Source organism: Sesamum indicum, linkage group LG13 (assembly GCF_026168435.1).
Source record: "Sesamum indicum cultivar Baizhima isolate 11 linkage group LG13, ASM2616843v1, whole genome shotgun sequence".
Taxonomy (NCBI): Eukaryota; Viridiplantae; Streptophyta; class Magnoliopsida; order Lamiales; family Pedaliaceae; genus Sesamum; species Sesamum indicum.
Genome location: NC_142669.1, coordinates 3032601 through 3056187, shown reverse-complemented (window position 1 = coordinate 3056187; position 23587 = coordinate 3032601). Strand labels below are relative to the sequence as shown.

The following is a 23587-nucleotide window of genomic DNA, read 5'->3' as shown; positions in this document are numbered from 1 at the left end:
ATTTTACAAAACACACAAAATGCTTGTATACTTAGACTTAACTTTAGGGAGTGTCAATATAATTTATCATAATTTTAGTGCTACCTAATTCTTTTATCATCATATCAAAATTACAATTAATTAGGTTCTGTCGCAAGCAATTTTTTGATCAAATTGATCGAAGAAAGGACTAAAGTTATCAAATTTAAAAATTATAAGACTAAATTATAAAAATTAATTCGTGTAGGGAAAAAAAATGCGGATCCCCTTAATTATAAGAGTAAAATCGCAGCTTTCCCTATTTGTGTAACGACAAGTTTGATGACAGATTCACCTGAAAATGGCTTGGCTCCTAACTCTATTTATACATTGCCAGCTCCATTCAAGGCATCCCATGAGCAGTTGTTCCAATGGCAACCAAACTTGAGGAATGCAAAATCCACCCTTCATTTGATACTAATGATCATGAGATCTCTCTTCCCCTAACACATTTTGATATACCATTTTTTCTATGTAATCCAACTCAAAGGCTTATTTTCTTCGATATTCCCTGCTCAAAACGCCATTTCTTGGATACCATTGTTCCAGATCTCAAGAAATCTCTTGCACGCACCCTGACTCATTTCCTTCCACTAGCTGGAAACGTAATCGTTCCTTTGGACTTTGGGATGCCTGTGATTCGTTACGTCTCGGGAGACTCCGTTTCTCTTACAATTGTTCAATGTGATCGAGATTATCAGTATCTTACAGGAAACCATCGACGAGTGGCCGATGAATTCTACGCCTGTGTACCTCAGTTGCCACCCGCAAGCCGTTTTCCTGACTCTTTCGTGCTCCCTGCTTTGGTGCTTCAAGTCACACTGTTTCCAGGACAGGGAATCTGTCTTGGTCTGACCAATAATCACGTAGTAGGCGATGAGAGTAGCATTGTTAATTTTGTGAAATCATGGGCATTACTTAACAAGTTTGATAGTGATGTTAGTCAGATAGATCAAAAATCTTTCCCAGTTTTTCGTAGAAATGGAGTTCAGGATCCAGGGGGACTGGATTCCAGGGCGTGGAATTTCGTGACGAAATCCATGTTTTTCTCTGTTGATCCTCAACCTCCAACCTTTCCCATCAATAGAGTCCGTGCAACGTTTATCCTGACTAAAAATCAAGTGCAAAACCTCAAGAACTATGTTTCTGCCAATAGGCCAAATTTACGTCACATTTCATCTTTCTCAGTGATTTGTGCTTATGTTTGGACATGCTCGGAAAAATGTTTGGCTGCTACAGCTGGCCAGCAGGAGACGAACGACGACGAGCCCGTCTACCTTCCTTTTGCTGCAGACTGTCGGAAACGTTTGAGCCCACATTTGCCGTCAACTTACTTTGGTAATTGTGTAGTATATGTGATTACACAGTCCAGGCACGGATTGTTAAAGGGAGATGAAGGATTTCTTATAGCTGCAGAGTCTATAGGAGAGGCCATCACGGAAACCCTGTATAATGAAAGGGAAATCTTGGATAGTGCGGGTTGGCCGATGGATTTCAGCGAATACTTCGGTCGACGATATATAGGTGTGGCCGGATCACCGAAATTTGACGTATATGAGGCTGATTTCGGGTGGGGAAGGCCCAAAAAGTACGAATTTGCTCATGTTGATGGGGAAAGATATTCGATATCCCTATGCAAGTCGAGGGAATTTGAAGGAGGATTTGAGATTGGGGTGTCTAGAATGAAGACTGACATGGATGTCTTTGAGGATATTTTCAATCAAGGCCTTCAGATGATTGATCGAGATTGAATTGATCACATATAGGTTTGTCAATGCGTGCGTATCTATTACTCGGATTCACACAAAATAAATGCTGATGGTGACTTTTTGGTATCCTGCTCTTAGTCTATCTGGTGGAATATTCATCTAGTCTTACCATTAGTTTTGTGTGTGTGTGTGTGTGTTTTCTGTAATAAGTTTCGAGAAGAAACTCAGTTTTTAAATTTATATCGAAACCAAGCAATAAAATTAACTCTAATAAATTATTAATAAATCATGAAACTAAATTGAGAATTAGTTGTTCGAATTTCACCTGGTGCAATTGTCCATCAATGAGATTTAAATAATGATCTTGATTTTTGTAAGAATGATGGATTAGTATAGATTGATTACTAAGTGAAGATATGTTTCGTATAAAAACGAGAACTTCAGAGCGCATGGATAAAAATAAATGAAGTTGAGTATGAAAATATATTTAAGTTTCACTTAAATTTTTTGTCCATTTGAACCAGCATTCGTTTTGATTTAATGATTTTTTTTAACAATTTCAGTTTAAAATAAATTTATTGTTTTATATACTAAAACATATCACGTACATTGAACGTGTAGAAATATATATTTAGAGGTGAATATATCATTTATTAGCTAAAAAAAATATTAAATTTTATTATTTTATTTATATTTTCTATATTGAAACTTTAGTATATACAATCATAACAAAAAAATTATTTTATTGTAACGATTTTTGGAACGGCGCTTTTATTAATTTGTAACGGCTTTTGTAGTGAACAAGCCTATCGCGGTAAATCGGGCTTACAAATAATTTTTAACGGCCTCTTTGAAAGCCGTTACAATTTGTATCGGTCGTTGTAACGGCAGCAGTAGACCGTTACAAATCTAGTCACATGCCAAAAAATGAATTTGGAATTGCTTTTGTAATAGCTTAGTTGAATTTGATTTAATTGTTATTGTAATAGTCGTTGCAACACATTTAGGTATAGTTGTGCTTGATATTGGATCGATTTTTGTAATATCTTTTGTAACAGTTTTGAATTATATTGTAATTATTTTTGCAAGTGCATTTGGTACCGGTTTTTACACTGTCGTTGTAACTATTTTTTTGGAACGGTCATTTTCGCAATGGATAATTATTTTTAGCACATTCTTTATAACTGCCAAATGATTTTATCTTATTTATGTGTATTACAAAAGCCGTTACAAATGCAATTACAAATTTTTTTATTTATTTAATGTATTTTTATATTTATTAATTTCATATAATATATTTTAATATTTATTTTTATAATATTAAATAAATGAATATTTTTCTTAAATTGTGCAATATTATATAAAAAATACATAATATAACAAAAAAATAAAAAATTAATTACAAAACAAAGATATTGTTTTAAAATTATATTTTTAGAAAATAAAAAAAGTCCTAATCTAAATCACATTATCCCCTACGGCAGCATCTTCGTTGTCGTCGTTGTTGCTGTCGGGTATCGGGGGATCAGTTAGAGGCTTGGGCGCTAGATGATCGGGCCAGTTGGGATCAATGCTTCTGATGTATCGCTCGAGGGCGAATACTCGATCGTCAAGGTCAAGACGCTGCAGCTATGGTGGCGAGGGCGATGGAGCAGTGGATTGGTCGGCTTGTGATGGTCCAGCAACCATGTGGTGGGCCTCAGAGCCGAGACCGAATACTCAGCCCCTCTTCCGGCCAGCTACTAGTATCCAAATCTATTGCTCGTTCGGGGCTACGGAGCCTTAAGACGATAATGGAGGTTCTTCATTGCTGTTGTGTTGTCTCTGGTGTTTCTCCAACATCTTCAAAAACATCTCCTACAAACATGTTAAATAATTAGATTAAAAAATTAATTTAAAACTAAAAAATAAATTATGTCAATTACTTACCATGACCTCCTTCGCCCTCAGCCCACTGCACCGGTCGTCCTCCTTTTTCTTATACACCTTCTTGAACGCTTTCATTTGAGGGAAGGGGTGTCCGAGTTGTGTCTCATTTTCAAAAATCATTTTAAACAATGATTAGAGATATAAAGAATTAAATAAAATTATTAATATGCGTTAAAATACTTACCATCTTGCGCTTGTGAGCTTCAATGGATGACGACCCCCGATGGTAGACGATTGCAGCTGCTTTCGAGTTGGCTGCCTGGTTGACCTTATTCATGGCCGACTGTACATGGAATTCTGGGTTCACCCAGAACTCCAAGAGCTGGTGCTAAATCTTCTCAGCCAGCCACAACAGGCGAGCCAACTGGTTCCGGGCGTCAGCGAACCGCTCCAGTAAGAAGTTTATTATCGTTGTGAAGGTTGTCATTTTTTAAAAATATAAAATTCCTGTTGTGCACATATAAAAACCGGTCATTATTTGGGAATTTTTTTTAAAATCACAGATTTTTAAAAAAAAAAATCAATAATTTTAAAAAATTTCAGAAATTGAAAATTGGTTCTGGAATTTTAAAAAACAAATCTGAATTTTTATTAAAATTAAAGAATTTAAAAACAATTTCAGCTATTCTAAAAAATTTGCAATTTTTTTTTTAAATTTTCTGAAATTCAAAAAAATTTTAGAAAAGTTTTGAAAATTCCTGAAATTTTAATAAAATTTCAGAAATTCATAAATGTTTCTAAAATTTTAAAAATATGGAATTTTTTTTAAAATTACAGATTTTAAAAAAAATTCAGTATTTTTAAAAAATTTAAATTTTTTTAAAAATTTCAAAAATTGAAAAAAATTCTAAAATCTAAATTTAAATTATAGAATTTAAAAACAATTTCTGAAATTTAAGAAAATTGACAACTTTTTTTTTTAAATTTTCAGAAATTCGAAAAAATTTGAGAAAAGCTTCAAAAATTTCTGAAATTTTAAAAAACTTGGAATTTTTTCAATACATGTAATTTTAAAAAAAAATTTCAGTAATTTTAAAAAATTTCAACAATTTATAAAAATTTAAAAATTAAAAAAAATTGAAATTTAAAAAAAAATCTGATTTTTTTTTAAAATTACAGAATTTAAAAACATTTTTTGAAATTTAAAGAAATTCACATTTTCTTTAAAAATTTTCAAAACTTCAGAAAAATCTCAGAAAAGCTTCAAAAATTTTTGAAATTTTAAAGAATTTGGAATTTTTCTTAAAATTACAGATTTTAAAAGGAAAAAATCAGTAATTTAAAATAATTTACCGAACAGGGGGATGGAGGTTGGGTTTGGTGGTGGGGGGTGGGTCAGGGTGGAAGGGGAGAGAGAGAGAGATAGAGAGAGAGAGGAAAAGAGAGAAAAAGAGAGGAAATAGGAAAGAAGGAAAACAAGAGTGAAAAAAATCGGTCAAGTGTTATATATATGTCTTTTTTGGAACGGTCAAGACCGTTACAAAAATCATTATTAAGAGAGATACAAAAACTTAAAGACCGTTACAAAAGGAATTACAATAATGTAGTCATGCAAAAAGCCGTTACAAATACCGATACAAATAATATAGTTTGTGGTAGCCATGTAAAAACCCGTTACAAAGGGTAATACAAAATATGGATATGACATCGTTTCGTTCAGTGGTCTGCCTAAGGCTGTTATAAAGAGTGGTCTAAATAATTATTTATTTTTATTCAAATTGTCCTAAAAAGACAAATTTTTTTATTTGACATCGATACATGTACTTAGTATGCAACAAATTTGTATATTCATAAATATTAGTATTTTATTGATTTAACTATCATCTTACAGTATCGAACTGCATATGTTAATCAGGCCAACAAAACTAAGATCAAACCTTCAAATATGATCGCACCTATAAAAGAATCCATTCGGCCAAGTTATAATCTTATTGGATATACAGATTTCGACATATCTTACTTGCATTAAGAGTCGCATTCATTTGTTGAGTGCATTATTTCATTGATGAGAGACATGAGACGTCTATGTGATCTTAGTGGGTCGATTGACTAGGTGTCGAATCGACTGAAGTGACTCACGGGGATCATCATATGGAGGCTTGGTCGGTATAACTTGAGTCCTCATGGCAGTAATGTGCATGCGATGACTGTATCTTAGATTTATGGAAGAGGTGATCGTGTCTCAGAAAAAGTCATCATAAGCCTTGTCTAGTACAGTCAAAGTATGTAGTGAAGGCGGTGAGTTCCAATAAAAGGATCCTTCCAGTGTCAACACGTGACAAAGGTATCTCCTATGCACTTGAAGATGCGTTAACGCTCTATAAAGTTGTGGCCAGAGTCATTAGTTGAATAGGAAAAAGAGTTTCCTATATCGAGCAATCTAGCGTAATGTGATCTCAGGTATTAAGCATAGACGCCTAGTCCAGGATGTGAACCGATACCAAATTTCATGCCCTAAACTTAGGCCGGGAGACAGTAGATGGAAGGATCGTACCCGCGACTCGGGAGCCTAAGAGTTCACATGAAAATTCGCCTAGTCTCTAGTGCTATGGACTGTTGCTAGACGACCATCCATGGTGACAGGCTTTCTTGAACAAGAGTTAACCAAGAATTATTAATTAAATTAAATTTATTAATAATAGTGTTTGGCACTAGCCCAAATCTAGCTGAAAGATGAACCTAAAAACATACACACAAATATCCTAAAAAGGACAAGAAATTAATTGGGAGTTATTTTATAAGTAATTGGATTACTTAAGAATAAATAAATTGAATTAATTTATATTGGGCTTGCCCTTATTATTTAATACATTGGACTTATTAATTAATAAAGACTTGTTGGGCTCATATATTTAATTGGATTAAATATGTGGTGGACTTAATTAAGTGGGCTTTAATTAAATTGAGTTTAATTAAGATTTATTTGGGCCATGTATTTTAATTAATTAAAATCGGCCCAAGCACATTAATTAAGTTGGTGAAAATTCTTGGAAAAGGAAATTATTGACTAACAAAATCACTTTTGGAAAAGTGCCAGGTTAGTCATCCTTTATTTGGAATAAAGAATTTTATTACATTATGAATGGCTAAATGAACCTAGATATATTTTAATGCATCCATTCAAGGTATATATATGTATTAGTCATTTGGAATGACTCATAAAGACATAACAAAGCAAGAAAATAATTTTCTCTCGTCCTATTTTCGACTCGGCCAAAACCCCTCTCTGAAATATACTTGGTGTGCATTTTTCTGCCAATTTTCTTCTAGCAAATAGAATTTAGGGATCTCGATTCCGGTGTGGTGTGGACGCAACTCTAGAGGGTTTCTACGTTGAAGAATTGGAGCACTATCACCGGAAACCATAGGTACAAATGCCGTCGCATTATCCTGATGAGGTATCTCACTTGATTCTTCAAGTAGTTCCTCATCATGTCGGCTATTTATAGAAAAATCCTTTTTCAAGAATATTGTGTTCCTCGAGACAAAGACTTTTTGTTCCGATGGGTCATAGAAATAGTACCCCCCCAGTTTCTTTCGGATATCCGATAAACCTGCGTAGACTAGATCTCATTCTAGTTTGTCTCCCACTAGCCTCTTGATGTATGCGGAGCTACCCCACACTCTCAAGTACTTGTAGGACGCAAGCTGCTGTGCCATATCTCATATGGCGTCTGGGGCACTACTTTGGACGACGCTACATTGAGCAACTTGGCTGCTGTCTCAAGAGCGTATTCCAAGAATGACAGAGGCAATTCAGTAAAATTCATCATAGATTGGACCATGTCCAACAGAGGGTCATTTCTCCTTCAGGCCACACCGTTAAGCTGCGGTGTTCTAGGAGGAGTCCATTGAAGAGAATTCCATTCCCTTTTATGTAATGCATGAAAGTACCACTTAAATACCCTCCACCTCGGTCTGATCCAAGGAATTTGATCTTACAGCTAGTTTGATTCTCCACTTCAAGTTTAAATTCTTTAAACCTTCCATAGGTCTCAGACTTGTACCTCATAAGGTAAACATAAGCATACAACGAGTGATCATCGATAAAGGTTATGAAGTATGAGTATCGTCCTTTAGTTGGAGTATTTAATGGTCCCTAGACGTCCATATGGATTAAGTTCAATAGACCAGTGGCAAGCGTACTTTGTCCAACAAAAGATTTCTTGATCATTTTTCCTTTGGGACAAGATCTGCAAGTTGGTAGTTTATCCAAGTTGCCTACCTCCAGACTCCTTGACTTTACCAACTTCCTCATCCTTTTTACCGAGATATGACTTAACCTCGCATGTAAAATCTGTGCGTTGTCATGATTATCTAATTTTCATTTGTGTTGGGCAGTCATAATCCAATTTGACTGTTGGAGAATGTAAAGACCATTTGTTAATGTACCAAGCAGATGAAGGTTATTATCAAGCATCAAATAAAAACTACTTTTATCGATCTTAAACGCATAACCATCATTGTCTGAAATAGAAATAGAAATAATATTTTTTATAATGCCCTGTATATAATAATAGTTCTTTAATTCTATCCGAATATAATAACTAATAGCTAAGTTGAGAGATCCTGCGGCTTCTGCAGCAATGCCCTTGCCATCACCAAGCCTTAGGACCATCTCGTCCTTACGTAGCCGTCTGCTTCTTTCCAGCACCTGCAAATCATTGCAGAAGTGAGCTCCACAGCCTGTATCCAACGTCCAAGAAGAATTAGTTATTGTTAGAATAAATGACCCAAAAGCCAATTACACTGACCTAGGTGTATTTTATTATGACAAATTAATCGATATCATGTAATATTATTCAAGTGAATAAAATAATATTCGCTTATTTTGGCATCCACTTTGTTGTGCTCATTTTTGTATGTTTAAATTTTTATTTGAAGATCACAATAAAACCCACAAACCAATTAACAGCCATGCAGTTGGGCCGTGCATTGGATGGCGGTCATGAAACCAACTGCCAAAAGGTTGGGTCTAAAACGTTCCAAGTCGAGGACCTCGAGAATGGGCATCGAGAGTCCCATAGAGACTTGCACTAAGAGTTGCATTCAATTGATGAGTATTGTGTTTCATCGGTGACAGACGAGGGGCGTCTAGGCGATCTTGGTGAATTGATAGACTAGGTCTCGAATCAACTGAACTGACTCACAGGGATTGTTATATGGAAGCCTTGGAGACTTGGTCGGTATAACTCGAATCCCCAGTTTCGATAGTACAGGAGTAGTCCTCAGACCTGAGGAATCACGGCAGTTACATGCATACGATGACTGTATCTTGAATCTGCATGATAGGTTATAGAATTATTTTTGTGGATCCCAAGCCCATTAGAAAATGGTTTTCCGAAACCCCACTTGAGAGTAGTGGGCTTTTGAAGAAATAGTGGGAGTGGTTAGTGACTAAAGACATGTTGGAATGGGTGACCAAAACCAATTGGATTGGCGATTTTGAGAACCATTCAAGCAATATTTATTTAAGCAATGTTATCCTGATGAATATGGTAAGAATTCATCGTCCACACGTATCTGTTGTTATTACCAAATTACATCAAACACTGCTTGGACGTCACAACAGATGCCCACAAACCACTTTAACAACTGTGCAACAGTTGGACTGTACATTGGATGGCGGTCACGAAACCAACTGTTTAGGGTTGGGTCACGAAACCACTTTAAGAGTCGCACTCATTTTTGAGTTTCATGTTTTATCGACATCAGACGTGGGACGTCTATGCGATCTTAATGTGTCAACTGGCTAGGTGTTGAATCGACTAAATTGACTCACGGAGATCGTCATATGGAAGCCTTGGAGGCTAGGACGGTATGACTTGAATCCCTGATTTCGATAGTATGGGTGGTATGGGAGTAGTCCTCGGACTTGAGAAATCAGGGCAGTCACGTGGATGCGATGACTATATCTTAGATTTGTGCGAGAGGTGATCGTGTCTCTAACATGGTCATCATAAGCCTTGTTTAGTGTATTCAAAGTATGTAGCGAGGATGGTGAGTTCCAAGAAAAGGATCCGTCCCCTGTCATAACGTGATAGAGGTATCTCCTATGCACTTGGAGATACGTCTACGCTTTGTAAAACTTTAGCCACAGTCATTGGTCGAATAGGAAGAAGAGGTTCCTATGTCGAGCATTTGACGTAACGCAATCTCATGTATCAAGCATATACGCCTAGTCCAGGATGGGAACTAATGCCCAATTCATGCCCTAAACTAAGACCTGGAGATGATAGACGGAAGGACCATACCCGTATGGAGTCGGGAACCTAAAAGTTCACATGAAATTCGCCTAGTCTCTAGTCCATGTTGACGAGCTTTCTTGATCAAGGGTTGATCATAAATTATTAATTAAATTAGATTAAATTAATAGTGTTGAACACTAGCTCAAGTCTAGTTGAAAGGTGAACCAAAAGAGTCACACACAAATAATCGAGAAGGGACGAGGGATTAATTGAAATTTATTCCACGTCTGTCGCTGATGAAACGCGACACCCATCAAATGTATGCGACTCTTAATGAAAGTCTCCATAGGACACTTCAATGCCCATTCTCGTATTCCTCGACTTGGAACATTTCAGACCCAACCTTAAATAGTTTGTTTCGTGACCGCCATCCAAGACGCAATCCATTGCACGGTTGTTCAAGGTGGTCTGTGGGCTTTGTTGTGATGTTTGATACAAATGCAAGCATAAATATAATGAGCATAAAAATAAAATGCCAATAGCGAATACTCATTTAATTCACTGAATAATATTATCTATAATCGAGTTATTATCATAATAGAGTACAAGTATGCCAATCCAATTGGCTTTGAGGTCACCTATTCTAACTCACTCTCCACCACACGATCGAACACCTCTTTTGCATACAAACTTGGTGTATATTTTTCTCTCTAATTTTTTTCTAGCAAATGGAATTGAGGCATCTCGATTTTGGTCTGGTGTGGATGCAACTTTAGAGGGTTTCTATGTTGAAGCCTGTTAGAATAGGTGACCTGAAAGCTAATTGGATTGGCATGCTTGTAATCTATTCTGACAATAACTCGATTATATGTAATATTATTCAGTAAATAAAATGAGTATTCTCTATTGACATTTCATTTGTTGTGCTTATTATATATAATCGATCTGTCCAGGCCTTCCATCCATACAAATATCATGAGGAAGCTATTACTATCCAAATGTGGACTCACAAGTTGTGGCACATTTGGAATAGTAGGCAAGCTGCATTATTGTTATAAACAAAGGAATATACTCATTGTTTCCCTGTCTCACGAGTCGTAGGGGGCGACAATTCAGGTATGATTTGGTTGATGGGTTGGGCTTAACACCGAGTAGCATGATTCGCTTGGAATCCTCGGGATCATGTGAAGAGGTGAGGCAAAATATCTTAAAAATCTCATAGGATGAGAATAGTAGTGCATACCTCTCATGAGGCTTTTGCCATGTGAATGGTAAAAGCAGGGCATAAAAAATTCGCTTGTGGATCCCAAGCCCACTAGGAAAGGATTTCTCGAAACCCCACTTGAAAGTGGTGGGATTTTGTAGAAATAGTGGGAGAAGTTAACGACCAAAGACCAAGTTTTAACTCAACTTAATATTCTATAATCTACTTGATGTTTCTGCTTTGAGTTTAGAATGCATGTCTAGGATACCATTTTCGAATTTTCTTTATTTTGAGATTCATTTAAATGGAACACTATCGATGAAAATTGATTGCGAAAAATGGAGGATTGTCCTCAATTTTCGAACCTAGGCTTGTGTTACGGAAAAGCCACTTTCATTGGGCTTGCGAAAGGAGTCCTTGCTTAAGGAAAATTTGACGTTCGGGATTAAGGCATAAGGACAATCACAAGGTCCGCAGCATCATACCTACTTCTGTCATTATGGATTTGGAGGATTCAATCTCAAAAGTGTAAGACAAGGGAGCCAGACGCCGAATGAGAAAGAAGGATGAAGCAAAATCAGCCGCTGCAAGTGCTTTGAGCGCTCCTATCGCCTTGATGGGTGAGGGTGAAAGGAAAAATAGAATAACGGTTCGACAGTCAAAATTTACTTATAATGTTTTGCATAAAATTGCCGAAGGGCATTGGAAGAGGGAGTGTCATTAACTCCCCTTCACCTAACTATGGCATTTATTGAGCAAACATAATTACTGCTCTTATTCAGAAAGTGTTGGGCACTTGCTCTCAAAACACATTTCTACAAATGATTTGTAGAAATGAAAAGGAATCGAACGCTAAGTCAAGTAGTTTTAAAGCTAAGGAACGGTTGGGCCATTACTGAAAAGCAATAAGACTAAATGAACTTAGCTAATGGTATTCATGTTGAAATAGTATACAATTATGTAACCCAGCATGATCATATCGTTAGTCAATTGTTAGACAAATCAGACTACAAGCTTGATCAACAAAAGATTCTTTTGAGTCTGCTGAGTTACTAAATGTCTTACTGCATAATTGGATTATGCATGCTCAAAACAAATGACGGATGGTCAACAACATAACTTATAGAGAATGACATGCATGAGTTAGGCCATATCCCTCTAGTTAGGATGAGTTGGTTGGTGGATACAAAGAGTCTAACAATAGGTGATTTGAATTTACTAACTTATGAATCCTTTCTGAGAAGGATGAAAGCCATGAAAGCATTTTGTGGGACAAAGAATGCTTATCATAAAGCGATCTATTGGATTGGATCGAAAATAAACATTTGTAAGTTACTAAATACAGAATTATTAGTAGAGGGTTAACAAGTCTAAGGACTTGTGGGAAGTTCGGAGAAATTAGACTTGAGATGGATAACTAAACTGGTTATGGAGATAACCCTTCAATGGGATCTAGGTGGTTCTTGAAGCATCCAAAGAAAGAATGGAATTCTCATTCAGTGAAATTCCTCCGGAAGAGATGATGTTGAATTGTCTTTAGTAAAGAAGAAACAGAGTGTGACGCCCCAAAAATTATAATATATAATTGGGGGATTAATTGATAATTCTTTTGTGAAATTTAGTTAATTAGTAAATAAATTATGGGCCATAATTGGAATATAATAAAACTTGAACGGATTAAATTGGAGTTTGTTATAATATTTTGGGACAATTTATATTAATTAAAGAAAATTAGAAAGGACGTAATGGGTATTTTGAGAAAAATTTAAGTAAATATATAAAATAATAATAATATTATTATGTATATAATAATATAATATAATATATATATATATATAAAGTGAGGAGAGAGAGGGTTTGAAGTGAGGCGGTGGAGCTCTCCTTTTTACTCTTCATTTCATAACATACACACACATGCACATTAATACACACACTCATACACACACAGCAACGCGCACACACATTTCGGAAAAACAGAGGTATGGATGTTCAACTTTAATTTTTATTAATTTATATAATTCTATTATTTAAGTACTTATTAAATGCTGATTATATTAAGCGATATACTATTTAATCGGAGTACTTTATGATTTTGACTATTTAAATTAGTGTTGTATTAAATATCTCATTTGATATAAAAATGATATAGTTGGGTAATTGAAATATTAGATTTGTTAGATTTAATTATCGTTATAGCTAATTTATACAATTCCATCGGAATTGTTAACCAAATACGCAATTATGTGTATTATTGTTCAATTAAATTGTTTAGTAGCGAAAAATTGATAGAAAATTCATAAAAATATTTCGAAAATTATATTTAACAAATGGTATGTTAATAAAGAGGAAAAATGAAGTTTTGTACTTCGATAGAAATGAAACTACTAAAGAATTAGTAGAAATTGTACGGATAATATTAAATATTATATTTAAAAGAAATTACGATATTCTCGATATATTAACTGTATGTGGTATAACTCATTATAGGATACGGGGGTGAGGTGAAATGGCTGACAATTAGCGATTGAGTAGAAAGAAACATTGTAAGGTCGAGGTAAGTAAATAATTAGTATTATCTATATATGCTTTCTGTATTTGTGGTTTTATTGTTATATGAATTTGTGGTTCGTGTTGATGTGGATTTATCTGAAAATATATGAGTAATGGATGATTTGATTTGATTGACGGTATTGTGTACGTGGAATGTGGAAATACGTTGAAATATTATGTTTGTTGTATGTTATGTTGTGGATGTCTAAAAATTAGAATATATGTATATATTATTTTACGTTACTAGTTGCTTACAAGAATGGTGATATGTGGAAATGAGGGAGTGGTGGAAATTGAATATAATTGTGGTGTGAATACCCCTTGATGTGTTGAAAAGCCTATAAGGCAAAATGAAATGAAAAGAGCTTTGATGCGATGCTATGTGCGAAAAGAAAATGCTATGTGCGCAATGAAATAGCTTTGATGCGAAATGAAAATGCTATGTGCGAAATGAGAATGATGAGCCGGCTGTCAAGGGGGTTCACTTTAATTTATATGACGGTGAGATTGAGTTGATGGGAAAAACACGATATCACCTTCTGGTAAGCAAACTAGGAAAAAAAGAGTTTAATTGATTATTTTATTGTGAGATAGCTATGTGGTGTACTACAATTGATTATGTTGGAATTAAATTGATTTTATTCCATGCGTGTTGCCTGTTTGTCTTGTTTGGGCTGTGTTTGATATTCATATATAGATAGGGCTAGTTATTTGCTTACTGAGTGGCAGGCTCATCCCTCTGCTAACATTTTCTTTCAGGAGTAAATTTTGAGGTGTCTGACTGTTGAAAAATAGTTCTATACGCTATACTCAGGCAGGTCGAGCCAGTATGCTGTTTTCTCCTCTTTGTCAGTTAGAGTGTAAATTGTATTTTATTTGGATAAAGAGAACGTAGGAGTGGAGATTAACTGTGTGGACTACTTGTGGTGTTTGATTTATATATAATATTGTAAGTTGTTAATACCTGCTATGACGTGTTGGGATTACGTATGCGAATTGATTAGATGATTATATGCAAATTTATATATATGAACACAGGGATTACTATAACTATGACGTTTAGGGAAGATATAGCCCTTGTAGCGAAGGGGGTGCTACACAGAGACCTCGATTTGACATGGTCCGATTGGTGCTTCACTGAATCAGTTGATTCGTCTGGATCTGAACTATCGAAAAATCCTCCAGCTGTAAAATGTGGTGTTTTCTTAAGTGGCAATGCAGATACCATATTTGATATGGATTGACAAACCTATTTCCTATAAAAGTTTTGAGTATGAGGAATGGTCCTACATACGTCAAAAGACTAGTGGGAGGAAAGTTAGACTCGGAGTCCGATTTATATAGGTTTATTATGAAATAATACAAACATCACTTATAATCGAAACTTTAATTGACCATTCTTAGTTCTCCAAATGACGATCAGAAAACTCTGGTTACCCGAGAGGTACGAGTTTCTGAAACCGGACAACGAGAAATGTGTAGGACATCTCCTGAATGTATCAAAGGCATTTCACTTGTAGACCTGTCTCATTTTCCACTAGTGCCCTCCATCTCCTGAATGTATCAAAGGCATCAGATTTTCTTTTTAAGAAATACACCCATACCTTTCTAGTGGAGTCATCGACGAATGTCATGTAGTACGTTGATCCACCAAGAGATGACACTGGTGCTGGCCCCCACAAATCGGTGTGAACAAGCTCCAACTTTTCTTTCCTTGGAGTTCTTCTTGTGGTCAAGAAGCTCACCCTCTTCTGCTTTCCGAACACGCAGTGTTCACAATGACCCACCTCCACCGATTTTAACTCGGGCAACCGTCCTTTCGACTTCAGCACGTTCATTCCTTTCTCGCTCATGTGGCCCAAGCGATTGTGCCACAGGTTAGCCTGCGATACAGTTCCTGCAAAGGGGATGTTTGAACTGGATCCTCCCGCCATGTAGAGCGTTCCCGACTTTAGTCCTCATGCCAAAGTCATTGCTCCCTGACTGATCTTCCACTTCGCGTCTCCAAACGTCGTGTGGAATCCATCACTATCCAGCTGTCCGACTGAGATCAAGTTCCTCTTCAGTCCTGGTATGTATCTCACATCATGTAGGGTCCAGCAAGACCCATTCGTTGATTTGATCTGCACATCTCCCTTTCCTACAATCTTGAGGGGTTTGTTATCTGCAAGATAAACTAAGCCAAAATCACCTGAGGTGTATGGCTCCATGATGTCTTTGTTGCTGCATGAGTGGAATGAGGTCCCTGAATCCACAACCCAATCATCGGAAGAACTGCTCACACTCAACAAGAGTGCATCCGTGATCTCTTCCATCGCGGCATTCGCTGTTCGGCCCTCCTTTTCCTTCTTTGGTGCCCGGCATTCGCTTTTCATGTGTCCGGGTTTCTCGCAGTTCCAACACACCATCTCCTTCTTGCCCTTGTTTTTCCCCCTAGACTTTGACCTTCCACGGTATTTACCCCGTGTGTCAGGTCTCCCTCTGGACTCTGTATGTAGTGCAGAGCCAGATGATCCACCCGTTTGCCTTCTACGGGTTTCTTCATTCAACACCATGTCCCTGATATTGTCGAACTTCATCTTCTCCTTCCCAGACGAAGTGCTTACCGAAGTAACAACCACATCCCAACTGTCAGGTAAAGATGAAAGCAAAATTAACGCTTTTACCTCATCGTCAAACACGATATCCACAGACGCCAGCTGTGTCGTGAGTTGGTTGAAGTCATTGAGGTGATCGGCCACCGACTTCCTCTCCTCCATCTGCAACCTGAATAGTCTTTTCATCAGCATAACCTTGTTCATTGCTGAGGGTTTCTCGTACATATCTGCAAGAGTCTGTAGGACTTCCTTCGTGCTCTTTGCTCCCTTTACATGATAGGCGACATTTCGAGAGAGCGACAGGATTATTGCTCTCATCGCCTTTCGATCGAGCACCTTCCATTCTTCATCACTCGTCTTCTCGGACTTCTCTGCAAGTGGTTCGTACAGGTCCTTCCTGTATAGGTAGGCCTCCATCTGCATACGCCAAAACCCAAAGTCGGAACCATTGAACCGTTCGACTGGAAACTTTCCCTCCATCTTAACTCCTTGAACCAGGCTCTTGATACCAGTTGTTAGGAAATAGATCGGGTTAAGATGGATAACAGGTGGAATATGAATGCGATAAAAGACACACGAATTTGTTAACCCAGTTTGGATATAAATCCTACGTCTGGGGGCGATACCAAACCAGGAGAAAACACTCAAAGAGGAGGAAAATTGAGGAGTACAACACACACACACTTGTATGCAAGTCTTCACCACACGTGAAAGACAACACTCACCCTCGTCTCAACTCTTTCTTTTTTTTCTACTCTATTCTATTCTACTCTACTCTGCGAAACAATGCTAATAAGAGTAGTATATATATAGCCATGACTTATCCTTTTTCCAACTCAACTTGGGATTTCTAAGTTGAATCGGGTTATCTTCTCCAACTCAACTTTGAATCGGGTTATCCTTCTCCAACTCAACTTTGAATCGGGTTATCCTTCTTCAACTCAACTTGGGATTTCTAAGTTGAATCAGGTTATCTTTTTCTTCTTCAAATCAATCTTCACAACTTAACAACGAGGACGGTGAGTTCCAAGAACAGAATTCGTCCTTGTCAAAACGTGACAGAGGTATCTCCTATGCACTTGGATATCCGTCTACGCTCTATAAAGTTGTGGCCACAATCACTGGTCGCAATAGGAAGAAGAGGTTCCTATATCGAGCAATTTAGCATAACACCATCTCAAGTATTAAGCATAGAGACCTAGTCTAGGATGAGAACCGACGCCTAATTTCATTCCCTAAACTAAGGCTAAGAGATGGTAGATGGAAGGACCGTACCCATATGGACTTGGGAGCATAAAAGTTCACATGAAAATTCGCCTAGTCTCTAGTGCTGTAGACCGTTGCTAGACATCCATCCACTCATGGTGACGGGCTTTCTTCATCATGGTTGATCAAAAATTATTAATTAAATTTAATTTAATAAATAATAGTGTTAGGACACTAGCTTAAGTCTAGTTGAAAGGTGAACCTAAAGAGTCACACACAAATCACCGAGAAGGGACTAGGGATTAATTGGAAATTAATTCCATATGTAATTGTATTACTTATATATGAGAGGGATCCATTGGATGGATAAGCCCAAGGATAAATTAACTGGATTAATTTATATTAGGCTTGCTCTTATTATTTTAATAAGTTGTACTTATAATTTAATAAAGGGTTATTCGGCTCATGTATGTAATTAGATTAAATATATGGTGGACTTAATTAATGGCTTTAATTAAAGTGGATTTAATTAATTAGGTCTTGTATTTTAATTAATTAAAATTGGTACATGCCCATTAATTAAGTTGGTTGAAATTGTTAGAAAAGAAAATTATTGACTAACAAATTCATTTTTGGGAAGTACATTGTTAGCCATCCTTTATTTGGAATAAAGAATTTTATTACATTATGGATGGTTAAATGAATCTAAACATATTTTAATGTATCCATAGAAGGTATATATATGTGTATTAGTTATTTGGAATAACTAATGAATGAATACACAATACACAAAAACAATTTGCTACACACTCTCCACCACTCGGCCAAACACCTCTCTTGCATACACACTTGGTGTTTATTTTTCTCCCTAATTTTCTTCTAGGAAAGAGAATTGAGAGATCCCAATTCTGGTGTGTGTGGATGCAACTTTAGAGGGCTTCTACGTTGAAGTAGATCAAAGAAAGAGGTAATTCTTGATTTACATTCTAGTACCTCTCGTATTTCATTCAACCATTAGCCCTGTTTAATTTTATTGTCATTTGTTATTATTAACTACATCGAACGCCCGAAAAATCCAATGGTACACCATTTGGAACTATGGTTTTATTGCGATCTCATTTTTGTTACTCCGCTTCCATTTGCATGTTCCCAGACCGATCCACTCGCACCTCGCAGTGCCTTTCACTTCTTCCTCATTTGGCGCCCGACACCCTTGCCTTTCGCTCTTGAGGTCGAAACCCCCAAATCAAATACTAATGGCATAAATTCTTCAATTGTTGCCTCGTATTGGTCCAACTATTTTTATCAACTCATGAATGGTCTTCTTAAGCCCATTTAGAGTTCATGATAAATAGGTTGAAAGAGAGGGGGGGGGATAAAGAGACTGAAGTGTTACAGTCTATGTACATCTCCTTTTATGATCAACATTGAGGTCTTAGAACTTCTTCACAAGGGATAGCATCCTAACCCCATGTTTATGTACAGACAACCCTCAGTCATCTTGGCTTCAAAAAATACTTTCATCATGGCATATCCAATATGCTGGTCCGGTGCCGCATAAATATGTTTGACATGGAGCGTTATTGAGCCAACATTGTCCAACCTGTCATACTACTCATGGGTGACGGCAGCAGGTATGAGGACCTTGAGATTGTCCTCATGCCTTAATCCTGAATCTCAAACGTTCATTAAGTAAAGGAACCTTTTTGCAAGTTCGATGGAAGCAGCTTATCCATGACATAAACTAGGTTCAGAAATCGAGGCTCTCTCTCTTCGTAAGTAATCCAATTACTTGTGGAATTAATTTTAAATTAATTTCTTGTTCCTTTTCAATTATTTGTGTATGACTCTTTAGGTTCACCTTTCAGCTAGACTTGGACTAGTATCTAACACTATTATTAACTAATTTAATTAAAAATTCTTGATTAACTCTTAATGAAGAAAGCCCATCACCATGGGAGGTCGTCTAGCGACGTTTCAATGGCACTAGAGACTAGGTGAATTTTTGTGTGAACATTTAGGCTGTCAAGTCCATACTGGTACGTTTTTTCCGTCTACCGTCTCCCGACCTTAGTCTAGAGCATGGAATTAGGTGTCGTTTCCTATCCTGGACTAGGCTTCTTTGCATAATACTTGAGATCGCATTACGTCAAATTTCTCTAGATAGAAACCTCCTTTTCGTATTTGATCAAGGACTGTAGCCATAGATTCATAAAGTGTGAATGCATCTTCAAGTGCATAGAAGATACCTCTGTCACATACTTACATACCCCGACTGCACTAGATAAGGCTTATGACGATCATGTCTGTGACACAATCACCTCTTGCGCAGATCCACGATAAGTTATCGTGTGCACGTGACTGTTGTGATCCCTCAAATATGAGGACTACTCTTGTACTATCGGAACTGGAGATTCCAGTCATATTGACCAAGCCTATAAGGCTTCCATATGACAATCCCGACAAGTCAGTTGACCACCTTGTCAACTAACCCACTGAAATTGCATAAACGTTTAGTGTCTATAGCCGATCAAATGTGGCACTTATCCAATGAATGCGATACTCAATTCAAGTCTCAGTAGGACTCTCGATGCCCAACCTCGAGGTCCTCAACTTGGAATGTTTTAGACGAACCCTTAGAAGTTAGTTTCATAACCGTCATCTAATGCACAATCAAACTACGTGCGTTATTAAGTGGTCTGTGGGCATTTCTTGTGACGTCAAAACAGTGCTTAATGTAATTGATAACTACAACAGACACGTGTATCCATGACAAATACTTACCATATCGTCGGCACAATATTACTTAAATAAAGATTGCTTGAATGGTCTTCAAAACCACCAATCTAATTGACTTTTGATCACCTATTCCACACTATGCATAATTAATAACCATGTCTTGCTTACGAAAATGTATATACCCATATTGTACTAATTCCAAAGTGTGCTACTCCCCAAATAGTTAATCAACTTTGTTCGATTAGCTTATGTAATGTTATCAATAAAACAACTTGTAAATATGTAGCTAATCGACTAAGGCCCATGCCTGATCCCATTCTATCTCAATCTTAGTCTTCTTTTATTCACGGCAGGCTCATTACTAATAATGTCTTGTTAGCTTCTGAATTGAATCATTATCTTAGTTCGTCACTACAGTCTCAGGGAGGATGCATAGCCCTTATGCTTGATATGAGCAAAGCTTATGATAGGGTGGAATGGACGTTTCTTCAGGGTTTGTGGCTTTGATTACACTTTTGGTACGCATTTTACGTAATCTCTATTAGAAATGGTGACCAAAAAAGCCAAATGAATTTGCAAATTTTGAGAACAATTTAGCAATCTTTATGAATGTGATATTATCTTGATGAATATAGTAAGCATTCATCTGTGGCACATTGTGTTTGTTGTGTTTACTATTAATATTGAATGGTGTTTTAACGTCACAACAAATGTCCCCAAATTAATTGAATAACTCATGTAGTTGGGTTGCGTATTGGATGGCAGCTATGAAACCAACTTTTGAGGGTTGGTCTGAAACGTTCCAAATCAAAGGACCTCGAGACTCGGCATCGAGAGTCCTATGGAGACTTGCTCTAAGTATTGTATTCATTGGATGAGTGTCATGTTTCATCGGCGACGAAAATTAAATGTTTATGCAATTTTAAAGGATTAGTTGACTAGGTTGTTGACTGATTGAACTGACTCGCGGAAATCGTCATATGGAAGCCTTGGAGGCTTGCTTGATATGACTTGAATTTCCGGCTCCAACAGTACAGGATTAGTCCTTGAACTTGAGAAATCATGGCAGTGGTATGCATATGATGGCTATATCTTGGATCTGGTAAGGGATGGCTATGTCTTCGATGTGGTCATTATAAGCCTTGTCCACTGTAGTCTAATTATGTATTGAAAATGGTGGATTTCAAGATAGAATTCGTCCCCTATCAGTATATGACACTCTGAGATGGATTAGACTCTCCAAGTCTATGGCCACAGTGATTGTTCGAATAGGAAATGGCTTCCTTTGTCGATCAATAGAGTAAATGCATCTCAAGTATTCAGCATAGTTGTCTGGTCCAAGATGGGAAACGACGTCTAATTCCATGCCCTAGACTAAGGCCGAGAGATGTTCGATGGAAGGACCATACCTATATGGAACTCGAGAGCCTAAATATTCAGACCAACATTCACCTAGTCTCTAGTGGCATGGACCGTTGCTAGACGGCCACCCATGGCGACGGGCGTTTTTTATTAATGATTAATTAAAAATAATTAATTAAATTATATTTAGTTAATTATTTGTGTTAGACACAATGTCCAAATCTAGATGAGGGTGAACCTAAAGAGTCACACACAAATCACTATGGACTAGGTGGAATTAATTTAAAATTAATTTGAGAAGAAATGAATTAATTTAATTGGAGTAAATTAATTCAAGGAGAATATATAAATGATTAGATCATTTATTTAATAATCCATTTGATAGATGGCTCAAGAATTAATTAATTTTGGGGTTAACACCTTTCAAGTAATTGGATTAATTTATTAGGTTTGGTTTAATTAATTGGATAAATTAATTAGTGTTTGGGCTTAGATTTATTTAATGGTTTAAATAAATCTTTGGACTTAGTTGGGCTAAAATTAATTTAATTATTTATTGTACAATGGACTTTAATTGGGCTTAATTTAATTTGATTAAATCTAGCCCGATCTATAGTTGAAGTCCTAACCCATTTAAGGGAGGTTCGAGCAAGCTAAGGAGTTGAAACTCCTCACCATGATGAACATACTAGAGTGGTTATTTCATCATGGTTGGAGGTTATATGCATGTGTGTATAGCTTGCCTTGGAGGCAAAATTGATATTTATTGAATTTTGAATTTACTTGTATGTAATATAAAAAAGTACACACATATCCAATATAACTATAACACAAGCCACGAATTTTTGACTCCTTTTTTTTTCTCTCAAAATATTCTCCTTTTTGCTCTATACTGAACTGGATTCAAGTTAGAAAATGAAACAATCCAAAAGCATTAATTAATAGTGTTTGTTTGGAGTTGTTTTTCTTATTATTTTTCGTTCTATCTAGCAATAGAAAAAAAATTATATTTATTCCTTAGTGTGGTGTGGACAAATTAGATGAGTTCTAATTTGGATCCTAAAGTGAACATGAGAACATAAAGGGAACAATGCACGTTGCTGCTCAACTATAGAAACAAAAAGACAAAGTTTCATATTTTGTTTTTATGCTTTTTGTTTCATCCTCTAGCCACTTGTCTAGCATGTTTACATGTTTATTATTATGCTTTTAATAAACGTTGAAAGCTCGGGAATTTCAAAAGGACCACCCGTTTGAACTATTTTAATTTTTTTTATTTGCTTCCACCGCGTTCCCAAGCCATAACTATTCTTTCAATCTCTCACCCTTAACGGAACATAGTTTACCCCGGTGCGTGGCATCCGACAAGGTAAGGTCGTTGTCTCCATATCTATTTCTTTTATGTGTAGAGGCTTTATTGTGCTTTATTCAAGATGTCGAACGATGAGGCCGAGTAACCGGGGTGGCGGTGGCACGCCTAGGACCACGAGTGTCCCACCTACTCTTTGTTGACGACACCCTAGTGTTCTGTGTGGCAACCGTTGAGGAGATTGATGTGGTCCGATGGATATTGAGACTATATGCACAGGCGTCTAGTAAAGAGATCAATTTGCAAAAGTTTAGTATGGCAATCAACGGGGATGTATCGGGGGCGGTGAAGCACTTCTTTGGGGCATTGTTGGGTGTTCAAGTGGTCTCTCGCCACGATAAGTACCTGGGTTTATTAGTGGTGGGGGGTCGGTCGCGGCGCATGCTTTTCAAGAGCATTCGCGACCGGTTACAACAAAGAATTGAGGGATGGAATACAAAGATGTTATCATAAGCAGGAAAAGTAGTACACATGAAGGCTATGTTACAGACTCTTCCAGCATATGCGATGTCTTGTTTTCAATTATCGGCGAGGCTGGTTCGTGAGTTAGAAGCCTCAATGGACGATTTCTGGTGGCATACTCGGGCAGAGAAGAGGGTACATTGGGTAGCTGGAGGAAATTTTGCCGATCAAAGGCAGAGGGAGGTTTGGGGTTTCGAGAGCTACGGGCATTTAATTCGGCATTGCTGGCAAAACAGCGATGGAGGATCCTACTG

At 36.9% G+C, this 23587-nt stretch overlaps 1 protein-coding gene across 1 annotated transcript; it reads left to right on the top strand.

Moving 5' to 3' along the window:
- The first annotated feature begins 339 nt into the window (after positions 1 to 339).
- On the top strand, positions 340 to 2036 carry LOC105162670 (phenolic glucoside malonyltransferase 1). Its single transcript, XM_011080757.3, has one exon. It carries the CDS (start codon positions 390 to 392, stop codon positions 1767 to 1769), a length of 1380 nt encoding a protein of 459 aa, XP_011079059.1. The 5' UTR covers positions 340 to 389; the 3' UTR covers positions 1770 to 2036.
- Positions 2037 to 23587: the final 21551 nt, after the last annotated feature.

What these genes read in the sequence shown, in the direction of transcription:
- LOC105162670 (XM_011080757.3), top strand. Translation starts at nt 390, where the DNA reads ATGGCAACCAAACTTGAGGAATGCAAAATCCACCCTTCATTTGATACT.